A 17298-nucleotide genomic window follows, 5' to 3' on the forward strand; every position below is an offset into this window, starting at 1 on the left:
ATGATGAACAGTGCTGCGCAAGTATGGACCAGATAAACCCTTTCCTCCCCAGGTTTTTTTGGGCCTGGTGTTTGAGTTCCATCCCCTTTGCCCTCACAGCTTTTGATGATGAACAGCAATATGGAAGTGTGAGCCAAATCTCCTATCCAAGTTGCTTTCTGGTCTTGGTGTTTTATTTCAGCCAATAGTAACCTCAGAATCTGGTAATTTTGGGTCAAGACTCCCTTTCGAAGACGCCAATGGGGCATTTGATCATGAAAAAACAATGAAACCAAATTCTCCGGCGAGAATCCAGGACTCTGAGCATCTCTGACCCGTCACCTGCTTTGACTCTGCCTTCTACCATGATAATGGCTCCCTTGCAAACACCCTCAATTCTCGTCCTCCCTCCTCTGGCAGGATGTCAGCTCCAGTTCCACCACGTGCCTCCCTGCCTCTCCCACCACCATCCATCAAACAGCTAGAGCTCGAGGCTTCCCTGACCCCCTGGCTCTGAATGACCTTTGACCTGGCATGCCTGGCTTCCCCTGGTGGCTCTTGTAATCCTCTCTGCTCACCTCCAACTGCTGGACACATATATCCTCCAGAGAACCTTGCCCTACAAGCAATTGCGATGGCCTCAAAGAACACGCCCCACGCTGCCTGGATTCCACTTCCCCTCCTCCAGGTACCAGCCCACACCCTGCATTCCTGCCTCACAGGCCATTCCTAGCAGACAGGGGCTTGCTATTCGATCCATGTATGTCCACATGCACACAACCACACATTCTTTAAGAAGCTTCACTGACCCTTTCCCCTCCCAGGACCACTCCAGGGTCTGCCCCTTCTTAGGTCTTCCCCCCCCTTCCCATCTTCTATTGTTTGTACATGACATGTTCCCTGCCCCTGAGTCCTCAAGCCTTCCTGCCCCCTGTCTGAGCCTTTCAGGGCACTTCTGGCAAATACTGCATGGTCTAACTCTGAAAACCTACTGCCAAGGACACCAAGGCCCAGGGAGGGTGCTAACCCTCTGTGAAGTTGCACAGCTTGTTGAGAGTCAGGGCCTGATTGCAGCTCTACATTGCAAAGCATGGACTCTTTCCACGGTGTTAGTAGTTTCCGAATGTGCTCTAGGAAGGAGCAGGATTCCCACCATTCAAAACAAAGAATAGCAGGTAAATGATATGGGTGGAAACGGCCCTTGGCTTGTTCTTATCTCTTTGATTGATGTTTTTCCATCACTGGGAAGGAACCCAGGACATGCTAAGCAAGCGTTACATTCTGAGCCACATGCCCAGCACTCACCATTTAAGTTTGTTTTGCAGCAGAGTTGGTTAAAAACAATCAATGTTCAGGGGCTGGAGATATGGCTCAGTGGCTAAGAGCACCTGCTGCTCTCCCAGAGGATCTGAGTTCAGTTCCCAGCACTCACGTCAGAAGACACACAACCATCAGTAACTCCAGCCCCAAGGGGCCTGCCACTTCTGGCACCTAGCACCTGCGCTCGCTCATGTGTGCATAAATACCCACAGGTGGACACACACCTACTTGTATTTAGAATTAATAACCAGAAACCTTTTAAAAGCAAACAGTGGCCAAGTGTCATTATCTGAAGTCTTCATTGGCTACAAAAAATGACCATAAAAATCATGGGTATAGGGATAGTGAGATAGTTCAGCGGTTAAGAATGGCTCTTCTTCCAAAGGTCCTGAGTTCAATTCCCAGCAACCACATGGTGGCTCACAACCATCTGTAATGGGATCTGATGCCATCTGGCATGTGGGTATGCATGCAGACAGAGCACTCCTATTTAAAAAAAAAAAAACATAAATATCTAAAAAAACAATCATGGGTAACATTATCACACCTACTATATAAACAAATGGCTCTTGTGTCCTGTTGTACGGGCTTTGCCTACACTAACTCATCATGGCCCACCAGGACCCTAGGATACAGTTCCTCTCTCCCCACTGTCTTGAGCTTCAGAGCTATTCTTGGACTCACCCAAGGTCCAGAATTCAAATCCAGCCAGACTGTGTGCTGAGCGACCACTTTTAAAACCACGCCCTGCTGTCCTGGTTCAAAGGCAGGGTGGCAACAGTGATAAATAAACCTTTTAACCAGTCATGGGGCCACAGCAAACTCTGTGGAGTTCAGACCACACACAGCTGTCTGCTTAACCTCTTCTCAAACGTCTATTCCCGGAGGTCCCTTGGTTGCCTGTCCAGAAACACCATGAATTTTGTGTATGTCTCCAGCCCATAGCACTCTCCACGGTTTCCTAATATACTGAGTCTAAACTTCCTCTTCTTCCTGTCTTTACTCATTTTGGGCTCTTTTAAGGCTGTCCTCTCTTTGGGAGGCTATGGAAACTTTGTTACTGTCGCCTAGCTGGCAGAAACCGATGTTCCCAGATGAGCCTTGAAGGTGACATCTGCTGACCTACCAAGATGTGGGGAGGCGGAACAGGCTAGTTCCGGCTGCCATGCCCTCCCCACCAAGATGAACAGTGTCCTCTGAAGCCATGAGCCACGACAAACCTCTCCTCTCCTAAGTTGTTTACTTCTGTCCTTACTGCAGTCACAGCGACATGAACTTAACTAATACAGCTCCCAAATGCTGCATATGGTCACATACACGCACGCACGCACGCACACAGAGCATGAGCGCATGCGCGCAGTCCACACTGCGCGCTTGGCCAGATATCCATGTTTAAGCAGCAGAGATCATTCGAAAACAAACACTGGACTATGTCAGCACCCTCTGTGAAGACTGACTGGCTTCCAACCTCCACCCCTGTCAACAAGCCCCGCCCCACTTCCTGTAATCCACTCTTCCTGCTTAAAGGTCTTCCTCTCCCTCTGGTACAGACTGTGCTCCTGTCAGTCCCATGTTCAGCATACCCTTATTTTCTTTCTTTCTTTTAAACAATTATTGTTATTATACAATTATTTATGTTTTATAACAATTATTGTTATTTTATGTGTATGAGTGTCTGCAAGGTCTAAGGAGGCCAGAAGAGGGCGCAGATACAGCATTGAGCTGCTGTGTGGGTGCCGGAGAAGGAAGCTGGGTCTTCTGCAAGAACAGCTATGAGATCTTAGCTGCTGAGCCATCCCTCCCCCAGCACACTTTTCTAATGCTTCTTCCTTCTTCCACTCACACCCGAGTTCAAGCTCTGTCAGCCTTGTACCCACTGCTGGACACTGGACAACGTTAGTCTGTTTTTCAAAACCACACCTATGCTTTGCTTTTTTCGTGCAAGTCTCACAGAGGTCCTTGAGTTAACTGGGGAGAAACCCTGGGACCCTGGAAGCTCTGGCTTCCTGTTCTACACCATGCTCTCTCCCACCATCATGCTATCTACCTTACCACATAGCCAGAGCAACGGGACCACTAGATCTGGATTTTTCGACCTCCTATGTTGTGAGCTGAATAAAATCTCTGTTTCATAAGCCTCAGGTCTCTTGTTATAGCAATGAAAAGCTGAGGCTCACAGTATTGTGAGTGAAAGTTGTTATGGTGTGAACGGTCTAAAGTACATTGTTAAGTGTGGCAGCGTGCAGAAGAGAATTGATATTTGGTGTCACCTCCTTTCCCTGGGCAAACACTCAAATGCTCTCTAACTTCACACACGAACTTACAGAAGCGCCAAACACTTCCCAAGATCTCACTGGGGATGACTACTATGGTCTCTTAGCCCTTCTGCATAAACCAACCATTTGTCTGTCTATCTGTTTGTCTATCTGTCTGTCTGTCTCCTTCCCTTCCTCCCCAACCCCATCAGTCTGGCACAGGGTCTCACTGTGTATCCCAGGCTGGCCTGGTCCTCACCATCCTGAGTGATAGGATTCCAGGTACACTCAGCTTTACCTGAACATTTTTTATTGCATTAGTCCTGTGATTACACAGAATTTCATCAGAAAAAAAATCAGTGAGCTAATTAGTCTGAGATTAAAAAATTCAGTTTTCAGGTTATTTCTGACCCAGGGCAAATACCTCTGAGGATGCTGAGCAGAAGAGACTAGGGGATGGCGTCAAATGCCCCTGCCATGTTATACAGGTGGGAAACAGGGGGCCTGACAACTCCAAGGGCCATCTGATAACCTCCCCCACCCATTATTCGCCACCAAGGGTGCTTGCGCTCACCATGGATGACGTGGAGTCCAGGAGGCTCACGACCTTCATCTCAACCTCGTCTCCCCCAAAGCTCTTCAGCAACTTCATAACCTCACTCACTGTCAGCCACTTGCAATCCACACCTTGAATGGAAACAATATAATCTCCTTCCTTGGCCCCTGCAAGCTAAAATGAAATGTTTGAATAGATGTCAGAGATTAGTCACTACACTCTAGAATGTGTCCCCCCAGACTCGTGGTGCAAGCAGCTGCTGGTGTAAGCCTGTCTTTTGATATTTATTTATTTATTTATTGACTGATTGATTGAGGTGCATCCGTATGCAAATTAGGTGCTCCAGCACTGAGCCCTACATTTGCATAAAGTTTACTACAAGAAACACAAATTCATCTGAGGGTGTGCTGGTGGGTATGAAGCATCCAGAAGGCCTTTCACTTAGAGTCAGACCTTAGACATGACCAAACCCCAATTTCCATCACCCACCCAGCTACTTGTGCTCCGGGCCGCTGGCTCTGACTCCTCCGTGCTCCCTGTCGGTCCTCCCACTTACCGAAGCAGAACAGTGAGGATCCAGAAAGTGCATCTGGACAGGGGCGTTCCCTCGTAGGGTGAACCCCAAGTCCCCTTCCTCCACTACGAAGTGAATACCTCGAGGAGGTGACCATCTCTTGTTGGCCGAAAACACAGACAGGGGACCCTTGAAAAGAGAGGGTGATGAGGTGAAGCTTTGGAGGTGGAATTGCTGTGCAGCCTAGGCTGGGCTCAAACACATGGATTCACAGGATGCTCCTGCCTCTGTTCTTCAACCAGCTCCATTGTGCTTAATGTCACCTGGAGGCAGTGTGTGCTGGTGCAATTATATAAGAACAGTATTGACACTGTTTCTAACATATCCAGTATATCTGTAATAAGATTATCTTATAGAAATTTATTCATATTCTCTCTCATTCTACTGGGGCTTTTTACATGCTAGGCAAGAGAATTGTAACTAAATTATGCCCCTAAACCTACTAATCATCTTAATAGGGCTGGGTATGGTGACACAGGCCTTTAATCCCAGCACTCAGGAGGCAGAGGAAAGAGGATCTCTATGAGTTCAAGGCTAGCCTGCTCTGCATAGTGAGTTGAAGACAGCCATGGCTACACAGAAAAAAACAGTCTCCAAAAAAAAAAAGAGAACCACCAAACAAACCCCCCAAAACAAGACAAAATACAGTAAAAAGGTTCAAAAGCCTTCATGTAATTTATGAAATAAGTGGTTGACATACCAGCTTCTGGAAGAAGTCTGTCACTGTCACTTTGGAGAAGTCGGGGAAGGTTATTTTGACCTCTCGCTCAGTTTTTGCTAAAAAAGAAGGTTAGAATTAGGGTAAGAGTGTGTCACAGGAAGTCATTCCTGAAAACTCGGGTCTTAGGCCTCCCTCCAAAGACACTAACAGAGTTCTCTTGGCCTAAACATACAGTGGTGTAGATGGCAAGCCCCTCAGGCCTGGTCCAGGGAGACCACGCTTTTTGCTGGGACATTCCTATGAGCCTTAAACCATTTGGACAGAGAAGATCAGACGCAAATCTACCTTCCAGGAGCTTGTTCATACGCAGCGGTTCTCAACCTTCCCAAAGCTGCGACCTTTTAATACAGTTCCTCATGTTGTGGTGATGCCAGCCATAAAACTATTTTTGTTGCTACTTTATATATCAAACCTTGTTACTGCTACGAATCAGAAAGTCAATATCTATGTTTCCCAATCATCTTGGGTGACCCCTATGAAAGGATTGTTTGACCCCCCCAAAGGGGTCGTGACCCACAGGTTGAGAACTGCTGTTCTAGCAGGAAGCCACAGTCACCAAGGCAGACTCTCATCATTCATGCAATAAGCCCTGAGGGTCTTAAGGACACCAACAGGATGCTGCCAGAGCGGTAAAGCCACCTGTGAGCCACCGTTCTTCATTCTGCCATGGAGTTTAAGTCTCTACCTCCTGGGCAGAGGGGAGTACAGCATCTGAATGGAATCCTTGAGAGACATTGGTTCTTCCACTAGATGTGGGGTCACCTGGGACAAGAACTGAAATCCCGAACCATTTCCCCCTTGTCTGTATTTTGGCCTTGCTGGAAATCAAATGTGAGGTCTCACAAACTAGGAAGTGCACAGAGCCACGCCCATAGCCCCTCACTGGGGGATTCTAGGCAGGGGCTCTACCACTGAGCCACACCCCCAGCCCCTCCCTGAGGATCCTAGGCAGGGGCTCTACCACTGAGCCACGCCCCCAGCCCCTCACTGGGGGATTCTAGGCAGGGGCTCTACCACTGAGCCACGCCCCCAGCCCCTCACTGGAAGATTCTAGGCAGGGGCTCTACCACTGGGCCACGCTTGTAGGACTCTAAAGCACCTTGCCACTAAGCTACACCCCAAGTGCTTCTTCATCTCTCACACAGGTAATGCTAGCACCATCTTCAGGGCTAATACAGATTGGAATGTTGAGGCTGGCAGACCTCAGATGCTAATACCGATCTAGAAGAACCCAGGGGTCTGGTTGGAAGAGGTCTCTCTAGGAGACCAAGATCAGAGGTGTCGGAAACAGAGAGGGTGGGATATTATGATATATATGTTATCTTGGCTCTCATCCACCGTTTCTGGTTCATAACTCCTTCCCCACAGCAGGCTATAGATACTAAGACTCCTGTCCTCCCAGGCAACCCTAAAAGCTCTAACCTTTCTGTCTAGGATTCGGCCACAGAAACTCTGACAGATGCTTGTCTGATTAGTAGGTCATGAGATCTGTCCATTCCAAAGGGACCTGCCCCATCCCTTGGAGAGGGGAAAGATATGGAGGCTCCCACATGAACGGCTAGAACTGGTTTTTCCTCTATATTCTTAAGAAGATCCTGACTCACTCTCCATTTCTCAACTCTAATTTCTAAAATAAATAAATAAATAAATAAATAAAAACAAAAAAATCGCATTGTATAACAACCTAGCTAGTGACATCCTGCGGAGACATTCCCAAACACACCAGTGACTGTCTAGGCCACATCAACACTGCAGAGTAAGTGATACCTGGAAAATGTTTAGAAATGTTGGGGCCACAAAAAGGGGAGAAAGGCCAGAAGTAGAAACAAGTACATATTTGGCTTCCAAGTTAGGGAGGCAAAAGAGAAAGAAGACAGCCAGTGTACTCTAGGTGTAATCTGCAGGCTTCAGATCAACAAGTAAGGCTCTAGGCATGAATGAGATCACTAAAGCCCAGAGCAGGCCCGAAACCCATGAGGAGGAGTATACCCAAACTAAATCGGAGAAAGCAGAGTCCAGGGAAAGGCTGGGAGGGTGGGCTGAGGAGGAAGATAAGCAGAGGGCAGAGCGAAGCAAACTGAGGAACACAAAACAAGACCAGGAGAGAAGGACTCAAAATGCACAGAAGAAGAGGTATGAACTGAGCAGAGGCGGGGACTGAGCGGGGGCGGGGACTGAGTGGGGGCGGGGACTGAGGGGATGTGGGGACTGAGCGGAGGCGGGGACTGAGCAGGGGCGGGGACTGAGCGGGGGCGGAAACTGGGTGGGGGCGGGGACTGGGCGGAGGCGGGGACTGAGGGGAGGTGGGGACTGGGCGGAGGCGGGGACTGAGCGGGGGCGGGGACTGAGGGGAGGTGGGGACTGAGCAGGGGCGGGGACTGAGCGGACGTATGGACTGAGCGGAGGCGGGGACTGAGCGGAGGCGAGGACTGAGAGAGACTGAGGTGAAGGTGGGAAGCAAAAGGTAGAAAGAATAAGAGCCCCACCTCTTCATTAGGCCCAGGCCGAGGCTGGCCTTGAATTTATGGCAATCGTCCTGCCTCACCTCCTCAACACTAGAATTACAGGTATGTCACTACACCCAACAGAGGAGTTGCACTGGGTCTCTCCCCAATCCAATCCTGACAAAACCAGGCACCCGGCAGCCAGGCCTTGCGTGAACTCTGCCGACAGCTAAATAAATACAGGCTTGTGTGGCGCCCACACTCCCAGATGCCAGACAGTTCCCACCACTCACGAAGGACTTCTGGAGCGTTAATCAAGTTCAGAAGATCGTCGTCCTCTCGGTGCTGGGTGTACTTGAGCTGAGTGCGCTGATGGGCTGCAGACAGCACATCGCGGAGCACCTGGATGTCACGAAGCTTCTTGCACAGGTTGGCCTCCCTCAGTGATTCCTCATGGTAACCAATGGCCCGGTACAGATGTCCTTTACCTGCAGATAGAAACCTCTCTCAGACCAAAAAAAAAAAAAAAAAAAAAAAAAAAAAAAGCCTTTCTGATTGAGTAACTTAAAAAAAAATCCTGTTTTTTTGTTTGTTTATATTTGATGAGGTAACTTTTCTTTTTTGAGAGGGGGGTGGAGGGAGTGTTATTCTCAACTGTCCCGGGCTAGCCTCAAACTTATTATGTAGCCAAAGCTTATCTTGAATTGTTGATCCTCCTGCCTCTCTCTTCCTTGTTCTCGGATCACAGTACAGTATACTCTACCACATCTGGTTTATGTGGTGTTAGGGGTTTCCCCCAGGGCTGCATGCATGCTAGGTAGGTGAGGCTCTACCAACTGACCAGCTAGGTTAACTATTGAAGGGAGCTCCAAAGTAAAGCAGAAGCCTTAAGGATACGTGACAGGAGAAAGTTCCTGAAAGAAAGACAAGTGCAAAGGCCCTGGGGCAGGAGCATAACCAAGTCTTCAAGGAAAGTGGGTTCTGATTGGACGGAGGGTGGACAGAAAGATAAATCAGATCAGGGAAAGGACCAGATCACTGCTGACTATACACGTGCTGGGAAGGCTGGGGAAGGGCCTATCAGAATGTGAGCAGGGGACTAAGGTGGCCAGGGTCTGCGGAAACAGATGTGAGAAGAGCAGCTATGAAAACAGGGGTTCTCACCGGGCCCATCTCACGGGGCTGTGCAGGGTTTAACTGAGCCACAGTGAGTTCAGTAAACTGTTGATGTGACTCCAGCTAGGGTCGTGAGACGGGAGGTGAGAGCCGAGCTGTGTGATCTGCTGACAAGAAAGGCAGGTGGGACGGCCCACTACAAAGGGAGAGCCTCTCTCATCAAGACCGGGAGATGTCCATGCTGACACTCGGCAGAGAACTAGACCAGTATTTCTCAGTTCCAGCTGCCACTCACTACTGGCGAAGCATAAAAACAACAATGGGAGCCTGGGTACACCAGCACTCGGGAAGCTGAGGCAGGGGGATGGCAAGTTCAAGGTTGGCCTGGGCTACAAAGCTGGGCAGCTTACCAAGAGCCTGCCCCCCAAATGAAAAGAAATTAAAAAGGCAGGGGTTTGGTTTAGTGATGTTTGCCCAGCATACATGAGGACCTCTGTTCAATCCCCAATTCTGAGAAGGGCGGGAGGGGGACTCAGGAAGCTCATGGCAAGCCTGGGTGGCCTGCCCTGTCTCAAAAAAGAATGAATGACCAAATAAATGAATTGAAGAGAAAGAAAACTAGAGGCAGGAAGATCTCTGCGAGTTCAAAGCCAGCGTGGTCCATGCGAAGAGTTTAGGCTAGTCGGGGCTACATAGTGTAACCTGTCTTAAAGAAGAAAAAGGAAAGGGAGGGGAGAGGACGGGAGGGGAGGGGAACAAGGGGACTGGAGGAGAGAGAAGAAGGTATGGGAGGGGAGGAGAGGGGAGGGAGAGACAGGAACCAACAACAGTTTCCACAGCAGTGTGGCTGAGTGCCACCTATGGACAGCTACAGTGTTGGGAGGTAGTTAAGGGCCCTGCTTGGTAGGAAGCCATGAGAACATAGCTCTAGAAGGCCCTCTGTAGCTAGGGCTGGCCCACACAGTCTCTCAATGTTAGGTGGTCTGCTTTCTCGCTGTTTGTGAGCAGGAAGAACTGAGGAACCAGCAGAGCCCCACCAGGGACAGGACTACGCACCCAGCAGCACGCGCTGCACATAATTCTTCAGCGTGGCCAGTGGCGTCATCCCTTCCGGCATGCGGTCATAGAGCTGGGACAGGCACTTCTCTTGGTGGTCCTCGTCTGCGCCTGGCTTTACTGCAAAGACAGGCTAGAGGTTACAGTCCCTCACTCTGGAGACAGTGCACCAGACCTGCACTCTATTTGAACAATGTCAAAAAGCTATTTTTGGCTCCAGGACAAAGCCTAGGCTGCCAGGTCCTAAGCCTTTGTTCCCAAGCGGACAGCCAGCTACATACTAGGGCTTCAGAATCTGACCCTGGACCGACCTCCTCTAACTCCTCCCCCAAGTTGGACATTATATGGAGCCTTCTTACATTACTCTGGCCCAATGGCTGCTCTATCTGCATTCTTGTCAGGGGCTGCAGACCTGATAAGTTTCCTTCTTTCTTCTTCCTCCCTGGAAGAAGTCTTTTTTGCTAATTTGGGATATAGGGTCTCTAGTAGCTCAGGCTGGCCTGACACTTAACGGTGATGAAATCGAAGTAACCTTAAACTTCTAATCCTCCTGCCTCTGCCTTCTAAGCGTGAGGGTTATAGGCATATACCACCATGCCCAGCTTTTTCAGTGGTATGGACTGAACCCAGAGCTTCCGAATACTAAGCAAGCAGCCTAACCACTGAACCGCACGCCCAGCCCATGTGATCATTAGTGCTGAGTGTGTGTCTGCGGTACTTGGGATGGGACTATGCCCCAGCCCCATGATTTTTAAAATGCCAAAAACGAAGGAATTAAGTATAGTGGGCGCCTTATACACAGCACTGAGAGGCTGAGGCCTGAAGACAGCCTAGCCATGTGGCAGGACATTATTTAAACAGAAGAAGGCAGACCCACAGTGAGTAAGATAGCCTGTCATTCTCTAACTGAACTATATGAGGGCTCAATGGAGACATTTTTGTGCAATCTCTGTTTTGATGTAATTTGGTTTTTTGTTTGTTTGTTTGTTTTTCGAGACAGGGTTTCTCTGTGTAGCCCTGGCTGTCCTGGAACTCACTCTGTAGACCAGGCTGGCCTCGAACTCAGAAATCCGCCTGCCTCTGCCTCCCAAGTGCTGGGATTAAAGGCGTGTGCCACCACCGCCCGGCGGTAATTTGTTTCTGTAGTCTGTTTTTTTGAGACAGGGTCTCTCTACATAGCGCAGGCTGTCCTGGAACTCACTCTGTAGACCTAACTCACCTCACACTCACAGAGATCCACCTGCCTCTGGAATGCCAGGATGTAAGGCATGTGCCACCATGCCCGATTTTTGGCTTCAAATTTTAACTAATAATTTTTTTTGTATTAATTTTGATTCATTTAAAGTATCATCTATATGGCTCAGCGGTTAAAAGGACTGACTGCTCTTCTAGAGTCCTGAGTTCAATTCCCAGCACCCACATGGTGGCTCACAACTATCTGTGATGGGATCCGATACTGTCTTCTGGTGTGTCTGAAGACAGCTACAGTGTACTCACATACATTAATTAAATCTTTAAAAAAATATATATTGGGGTTAGAGAGATGGCTCAGCCATTAAGATTAAGAGCACTGACTGCTCTTCAAGGTCATGAATTCAATTCCCAGCAACCACATGGTGGCTCACAAACATCTGTAATGACATCAGATGCCCTCTTCTGGTGTGTCTGAACACAGCTATGGTATACTAATAGAAATAAAATTTAATACATAGATATCATCTATGGCCTCATAAGATGCTCAGTGACATAAACACATACAAATTAATTAATTAAAATAAAAAAATATATTGCCTTAGCTGGCCACAGTGGTACACACCTATAATCCTAGCACTTCAGAATCAGACAGAACAGGGGTTTAAAGCCAGCTTGGGCCACATAACACCGAATCCAAACAAAACAAAACAAAGCAAAATTACTCTTTGACGATGGGTATGGTAGCACAAACTTAAAATATCAGCATCTGGAAGGCATTCGATGCAGGAGGGTCTTGAGTTCAAGACCAGCCTTAAGCTATATAGGGCAACCGCATCTCCAAGTAGGTATATAATAATTAAGTGAATTAAAATGAACACTTCTAAGTAAAACCCTGTTATTCCATCCCCAAAACTACCAAAATAAAAAAATAGCTGGGTGATGGTGGCACATGGCTTTAATCCCAGCACTCAGGAGGGACAGGAAGGCAAATCTCTGAGTTTGAGGCCAGCCTGGTTTATAGAGTGAGGTCCAGGATGGCCAGAGCTACACAGAGGAACCCTGTCTCAAAATACTACCACCACCACCAACAACAACAACAACGACAACGACAACAATAATAATAAATAACTGGGGCTGGAGAGATGGCACAGTGGTTGGGTGTGTATTACTGGTGCAGAAGACAACAGTTCTCAAATCAAACAGTTCACAACTGCTCACAACAGCTTGTACTCCAGCTCTAGGGCACGCACCGCCCTCTTCTGGCCTCTCTGGGTACTGCACACCTATGCGGGAACCCACGTACAGACTCACACAGCCGTACGTGGTGGTTTGAATGCAAATAGCCTCCACAGCCTCATATACTTGCATGGTTAGTCCCCAGCTGCTGAACTATTTGGAAAGGATTAGAAGGTGTGGTCTTAAAAGCCCAGTGTCTCTCTTTCTCTGTTCTTTGCCTTACAAGTCAGCCCTGAATTTCACAGGCCTCTGTGACAGCCACTTGGGTCAATGTGTCCTTTCCACCTTGTGCCTTTGTGGTACACACATGCCCAAGGCAGGAAGGCAGTTCCCTACCAGCTCAGCATCCCCCAAAGGTAGCAAGCCTACGATCCTGAGCGAGCCTTACGTTGGTGGTCGATGAGGAGAGTGGCCGCAAAGTAGTGAGCCAGGGCCCCATAGTGGTAGGCCTTCACATAGGCCACGCTGGCCCACGAATACGGGACGTTCTCTTTCACTGGTTCCTGGCTCATGGCTGCATGCAGCTGCCGGTAGGCCTCTGCCACCTGAAATAGAAGGGAGATGGGCAAGGAGGGCTTGGCACAGGGGCCCTCCAAGCCTGGCTGCAGAGAAAGAGTCCTTTCTTCTAAGCCAAATCCCCTGCTGGAGAATGTTCCAGAATGTGGGCATAAAGCCAAGCAAGTCCTCCTGCTGTGAGCATCGTAGTTAACAGAGGATCAAGCAACTGTCATTAGGCTGCTTTTTTGGCTAAGCTGCAGATGGAGTCCGTGATCCGTATCTGAAACACCAGTAACCTGTCAAATAAGCGTAAGCCGGCCACTTCAGTAGCACAGGCACACATGGCTAAGGTCGGGGGTGAGCTGCTGCTATGGCACCCCCCCCCCCCCCGGTCCTTGCCCTCCCACCCCTTTCTTTCCCCACACCCACCGCTCCCAGCACCTGCACCAGCAGATCCTGCCCACCCAGAAGTCAAAGAAACTAAGAAGCCTTTACCTTGGCAGCCTCCTGAGCCACCTTTACCAGCACAAAGAACTCATTCTGGATCCCCGGGAGGCAGACTTTCTCAAACACGCTTTCTTGGGCTTGGGCAAGCATCATTTTGACCAGCACACTGAGCATGGCGGGGCTCATGTCGTAACTTGGAGTATGAGTGAAGGTCTCTTTCAGATAGTTTAAAACCCCTAGGATCAGAATTTGTCGCTTATTAGTAGGAAATCACACTTATTTTTATGATGCTGCTGTAGAGGAAGAAGACATCAGGTACAGCTGGGATCGGGGTGTCTGTCATAAGTGAGTGCTTGCTTAGCACACAGGAAGTCCTCAGTGTGAGACCCTAGCTATGCAAAGAAAACTCTATGTGTGTATGTATGCATATAAGTATGTGTGTGTATGTATGTATATGTATGTGTGTATATGTATGTATGCATGCATGTATGTCATCTATCTACTATCTAATACGCATTACAACTTATAATATATACATATTTATAATTATACACACACATACACACACACACAAACACATATGGTAGACACCTATAATCCTAAAGCATCTGGAAAACTCTGGATTTGCCAGGTGTGGTGGTACATGCCTTTTTTAATCCCAGCATTGGGGAAGCTGAATTAGGAGGAGGGAGAGGTCAAAGACCTTCTGGGTGAGGTAGCAAGACTCTGTGTGACTCTCAGTTGCCATGCTATCGGGCCATGCAGCTCCTTTGTGTGGACCTCAGTAGTCGCACGAAGGGCTCCTTGGACACTGGGCTCACTGCAGCACTGATCACAATAACCACTCCAAATGCCCACGGATGGATTAACAGGTGATCATGATATCTACACACGCACAGCGGAATATTCTTCAGCCTTAAAAGGACTGAGAGGTTGGAGGTACAGCACAGTGGTAGAGTTTGTGTTTACCCTGTAAGAGGCCCCAGGTTCAATTCCTAGTACTACAAGTAAAATGAGGCTCTGGTAACCTTTAATACTAGTACTTGGAAAGTAGAAGAAGGGGGAATCTCTCTGAGTTTCAGATCAGTCTGGTCTACAGAGTGAATTTCAGGTCTGCCATAGTGAGGCCCTGTCTCATGAAACTCTGACATGTAGACACCATGAATGAAGACTTTATGCCAGGTACAATAAGCCAGTCACGGAATGACAGGTAGTACAGGATTCCATTTGGTGAGGTTCCTGGAATAGTCCAACTCAGAGACACAAGAACAGAAGTCACTAGAAGCTACAGGAACAAGGAAAGGGACATACACTCTGGTACAGAGACGCCAGGTGTGGTGGCACACCCCTGTAATCCCAGCACTTGGGAAGGTGATGCAGGGGGGATGGCCCTGTCTTGATAAGTGAATAAAAGAGTGAATGAATAGGTTCCACTTGAGCATGAATGTCAGGGAGATGCTGGGGCTGCAGAGTGCTCGATGCCACTGAGCCCAGCACTTAGAAACTGTCAACAAGGGCTGGAGAGATGGCTCAGTGGTTAAGAGCACTGACTGCACTTCCAGAGGTCCTGAGTTCAAATCCCAGCAACCACATGGTGGCTCACAACCATCTGTAATGAGATCTGATGCCCTCTTCTGGAGTGTCTGAAGACAGCTACAGTGTATTCATATATAATAAATAAACAAATCTTTAAAAAAAAAAAAAGAAACTGTCAACAAGGTCACTGTATCGCATACTTAATTACCACAGTAAGAAATAGTTAAAACTGTATCTGATGGTAGCTATACCTCAGCACAGTTTTGGTTTTCAATCAGGTTCTCTTTGAAGGTATTTACATATGCATGAAGCAAGGGAACCTGCGGCTCTCCTCTGTTTCCATCCTACCTGGGAAATTCCACCAATGACTGGGCATGTGATGGAGAAAACAGAAAGCCCGTGGGGTGAGTGAGGGGTGCTGGGCCCATGATGCCACCTCACCTACTTCTGTGGGGAGCCCTGACAGACCGTTAGCCTGGAGGTGACGTGGACTGGACACATGCATCTTATCCAACTGGTCCCTCAGGTTTTGCTGCCCCAGAGAAGGATGTGTCCTGTCTGGGCTGTTCACCCTCCTTCCTTCCTCCACCTCAGTTCCTACATTTTATTTTTGTTTGTTTGTATTTCTGAAGCCTTGAAGGCAGGTCACAAGGCATGACTGCCTAAGATTCCTCAGAAGCTAGCAGGATGAAACAAACCTGCAATCCTAGCACGCCAGAAACCCAGAGTTCAAGGCCAGCCCGAGGTAAATAGTAGTAAGACCATGCCTCCACGAGGCAAAATGGCACAGCTGTGCTACTTCATGGGTTCTCTCCAGGCAGGTTTGTGCTGGGAGAGGAAATGATTAGCACAGCAAAAGGATGCTAAGCTGGCACTCAGGAAGCTAAGGCAGGATGAGCATCTATAGTTCAAAACCGGCCTGGCCGACAACATGAGTTAACGGCCATCTCGGTCTACATAGTAACTTGTCTCAAAAGATTTAAAAAAAAAAAAAAAAAGCCATCAGCCTGCCTGTTTGGAGGTCATGCTGTGGCCTGCACCCTCCTTTCTCAAGCTTGGCCTCCTGCAGACACAGGCCCTGCTAGGAGGGAGCAGCACAGACCTAGTAACTCAGTCTGTGCCAGGCTGGCCTGCCGCATCAACTCTAACGACCCCAGTCCCTTATGGCTTGCTGTTAAGCAAGGTTTCTTCTTTGCCACTGATTCTGGTTCATTCGAGGATGAGCTTGGAGGGGTGATGGAGTTATAATGAGGAAAAACAAGTTAACTGTCACGGGGCATATCTGTCATCCCAGCACTCTGAGGTAGGAGGATCCCAAATTCCTGGCCAACCTGGCCTACAGAACAAGCTCCACCCCCAAAACAAGCTCCACCCCCAAACAAGCTCCACCCCCAAAACAAGCTCCACCCCCAGCACTGTAGAAGAGAGAGACCCGCTGGGAGAGCTCAGCCTTCTCTGAAAGTGATAAAACCAGTGAAAACCAGCAGGCTCCTGGCCCACGTCACCTGACAGGACTGAAATCAGCAAGTGCAGGCTTTGCAAACTTGGCAGATTATGCATAATACAAAAGTGCAGATAATGACAGTAATTCCCTTTATCTGAGGTTCAGCTCTGTTCCGGCTCGGTTACCTTCAGCCAACTGTAATATGATAACATGGCATGGAAAATTCCAGAAACAAGCAATTCATAACCTTTATCACACGGGATTGCTACTACTGTTCTATTTCATTGTTCCTTGTTAATCTTTGACTGTGTCCAATCTATCTCACAGATATGGGGACAGAGATGGGAACTGTATGTCTTTCTTTCTTTCTCCTTTCCCCATTCCCGTCATTTGTCTGCAGTGCTACGGCTCAAACCTAGAGACTCACACATGCTAAACAAGTGTTCTACCCGTGAGCTACACCCTCCACCCTCGCACAGGCTTCAGGACTATTTACAGCTTCATAAGTACATGTCTAGGAACATGTGTCCCTATGGGTAAGTTACTGTATTAGCTGACACGGTAACTGTAAAAGCTTCATCTCCACTAGTTAAGGCAAGTTCCTGTACTCCTATCATTGAGAAATAGTCACAGCCACACACTGGAGACACACACCTGAAAAGATTAATCATTAACTACAAGCCTATGTACATGAGCCCTAGTGGGCTGAGATCACATGATGTCAACCTTTGAGTAAATCTCCCGACCAAGAAGTTACACAGCCATTCCTTCCTCCTTTATGGTTATGAGATTATACATTGACCCTAGTACTCCCCTCAAGCTGGCCAGTCAAGCCTTCTACCTCTGAGCCACGCCCCCAGCCCCTCACTGGGGGATTCTAGGCAGGGGCTCGACCACTGAGCCACGCCCCCAGCCCCTCACT

General features: G+C 48.4%; 1 protein-coding gene across 1 annotated transcript in view; it reads right to left on the reverse strand.

The window, feature by feature from the left end:
- Rhpn2 (rhophilin Rho GTPase binding protein 2) overlaps nt 1–17298 on the reverse strand; it is a 59627-nt gene that overhangs the window by 2545 nt on the left and 39784 nt on the right. The window contains exons 8-14 of the mRNA XM_028754196.1: nt 13445–13632; nt 12840–12996; nt 10022–10141; nt 8143–8337; nt 5385–5461; nt 4667–4813; nt 4129–4284 (exon numbers count right to left, since the gene is read on the reverse strand). Of these exons, the coding sequence (XP_028610029.1) occupies nt 4129–4284; nt 4667–4813; nt 5385–5461; nt 8143–8337; nt 10022–10141; nt 12840–12996; nt 13445–13632 (1040 nt within the window). The remainder of the gene's footprint in view (nt 1–4128; nt 4285–4666; nt 4814–5384; nt 5462–8142; nt 8338–10021; nt 10142–12839; nt 12997–13444; nt 13633–17298) is intronic.

This window comes from Grammomys surdaster, unplaced genomic scaffold (assembly GCF_004785775.1).
Source record: "Grammomys surdaster isolate TR1022 unplaced genomic scaffold, NIH_TR_1.0 125984, whole genome shotgun sequence".
In the NCBI taxonomy this organism is placed as follows: Eukaryota; Metazoa; Chordata; class Mammalia; order Rodentia; family Muridae; genus Grammomys; species Grammomys surdaster.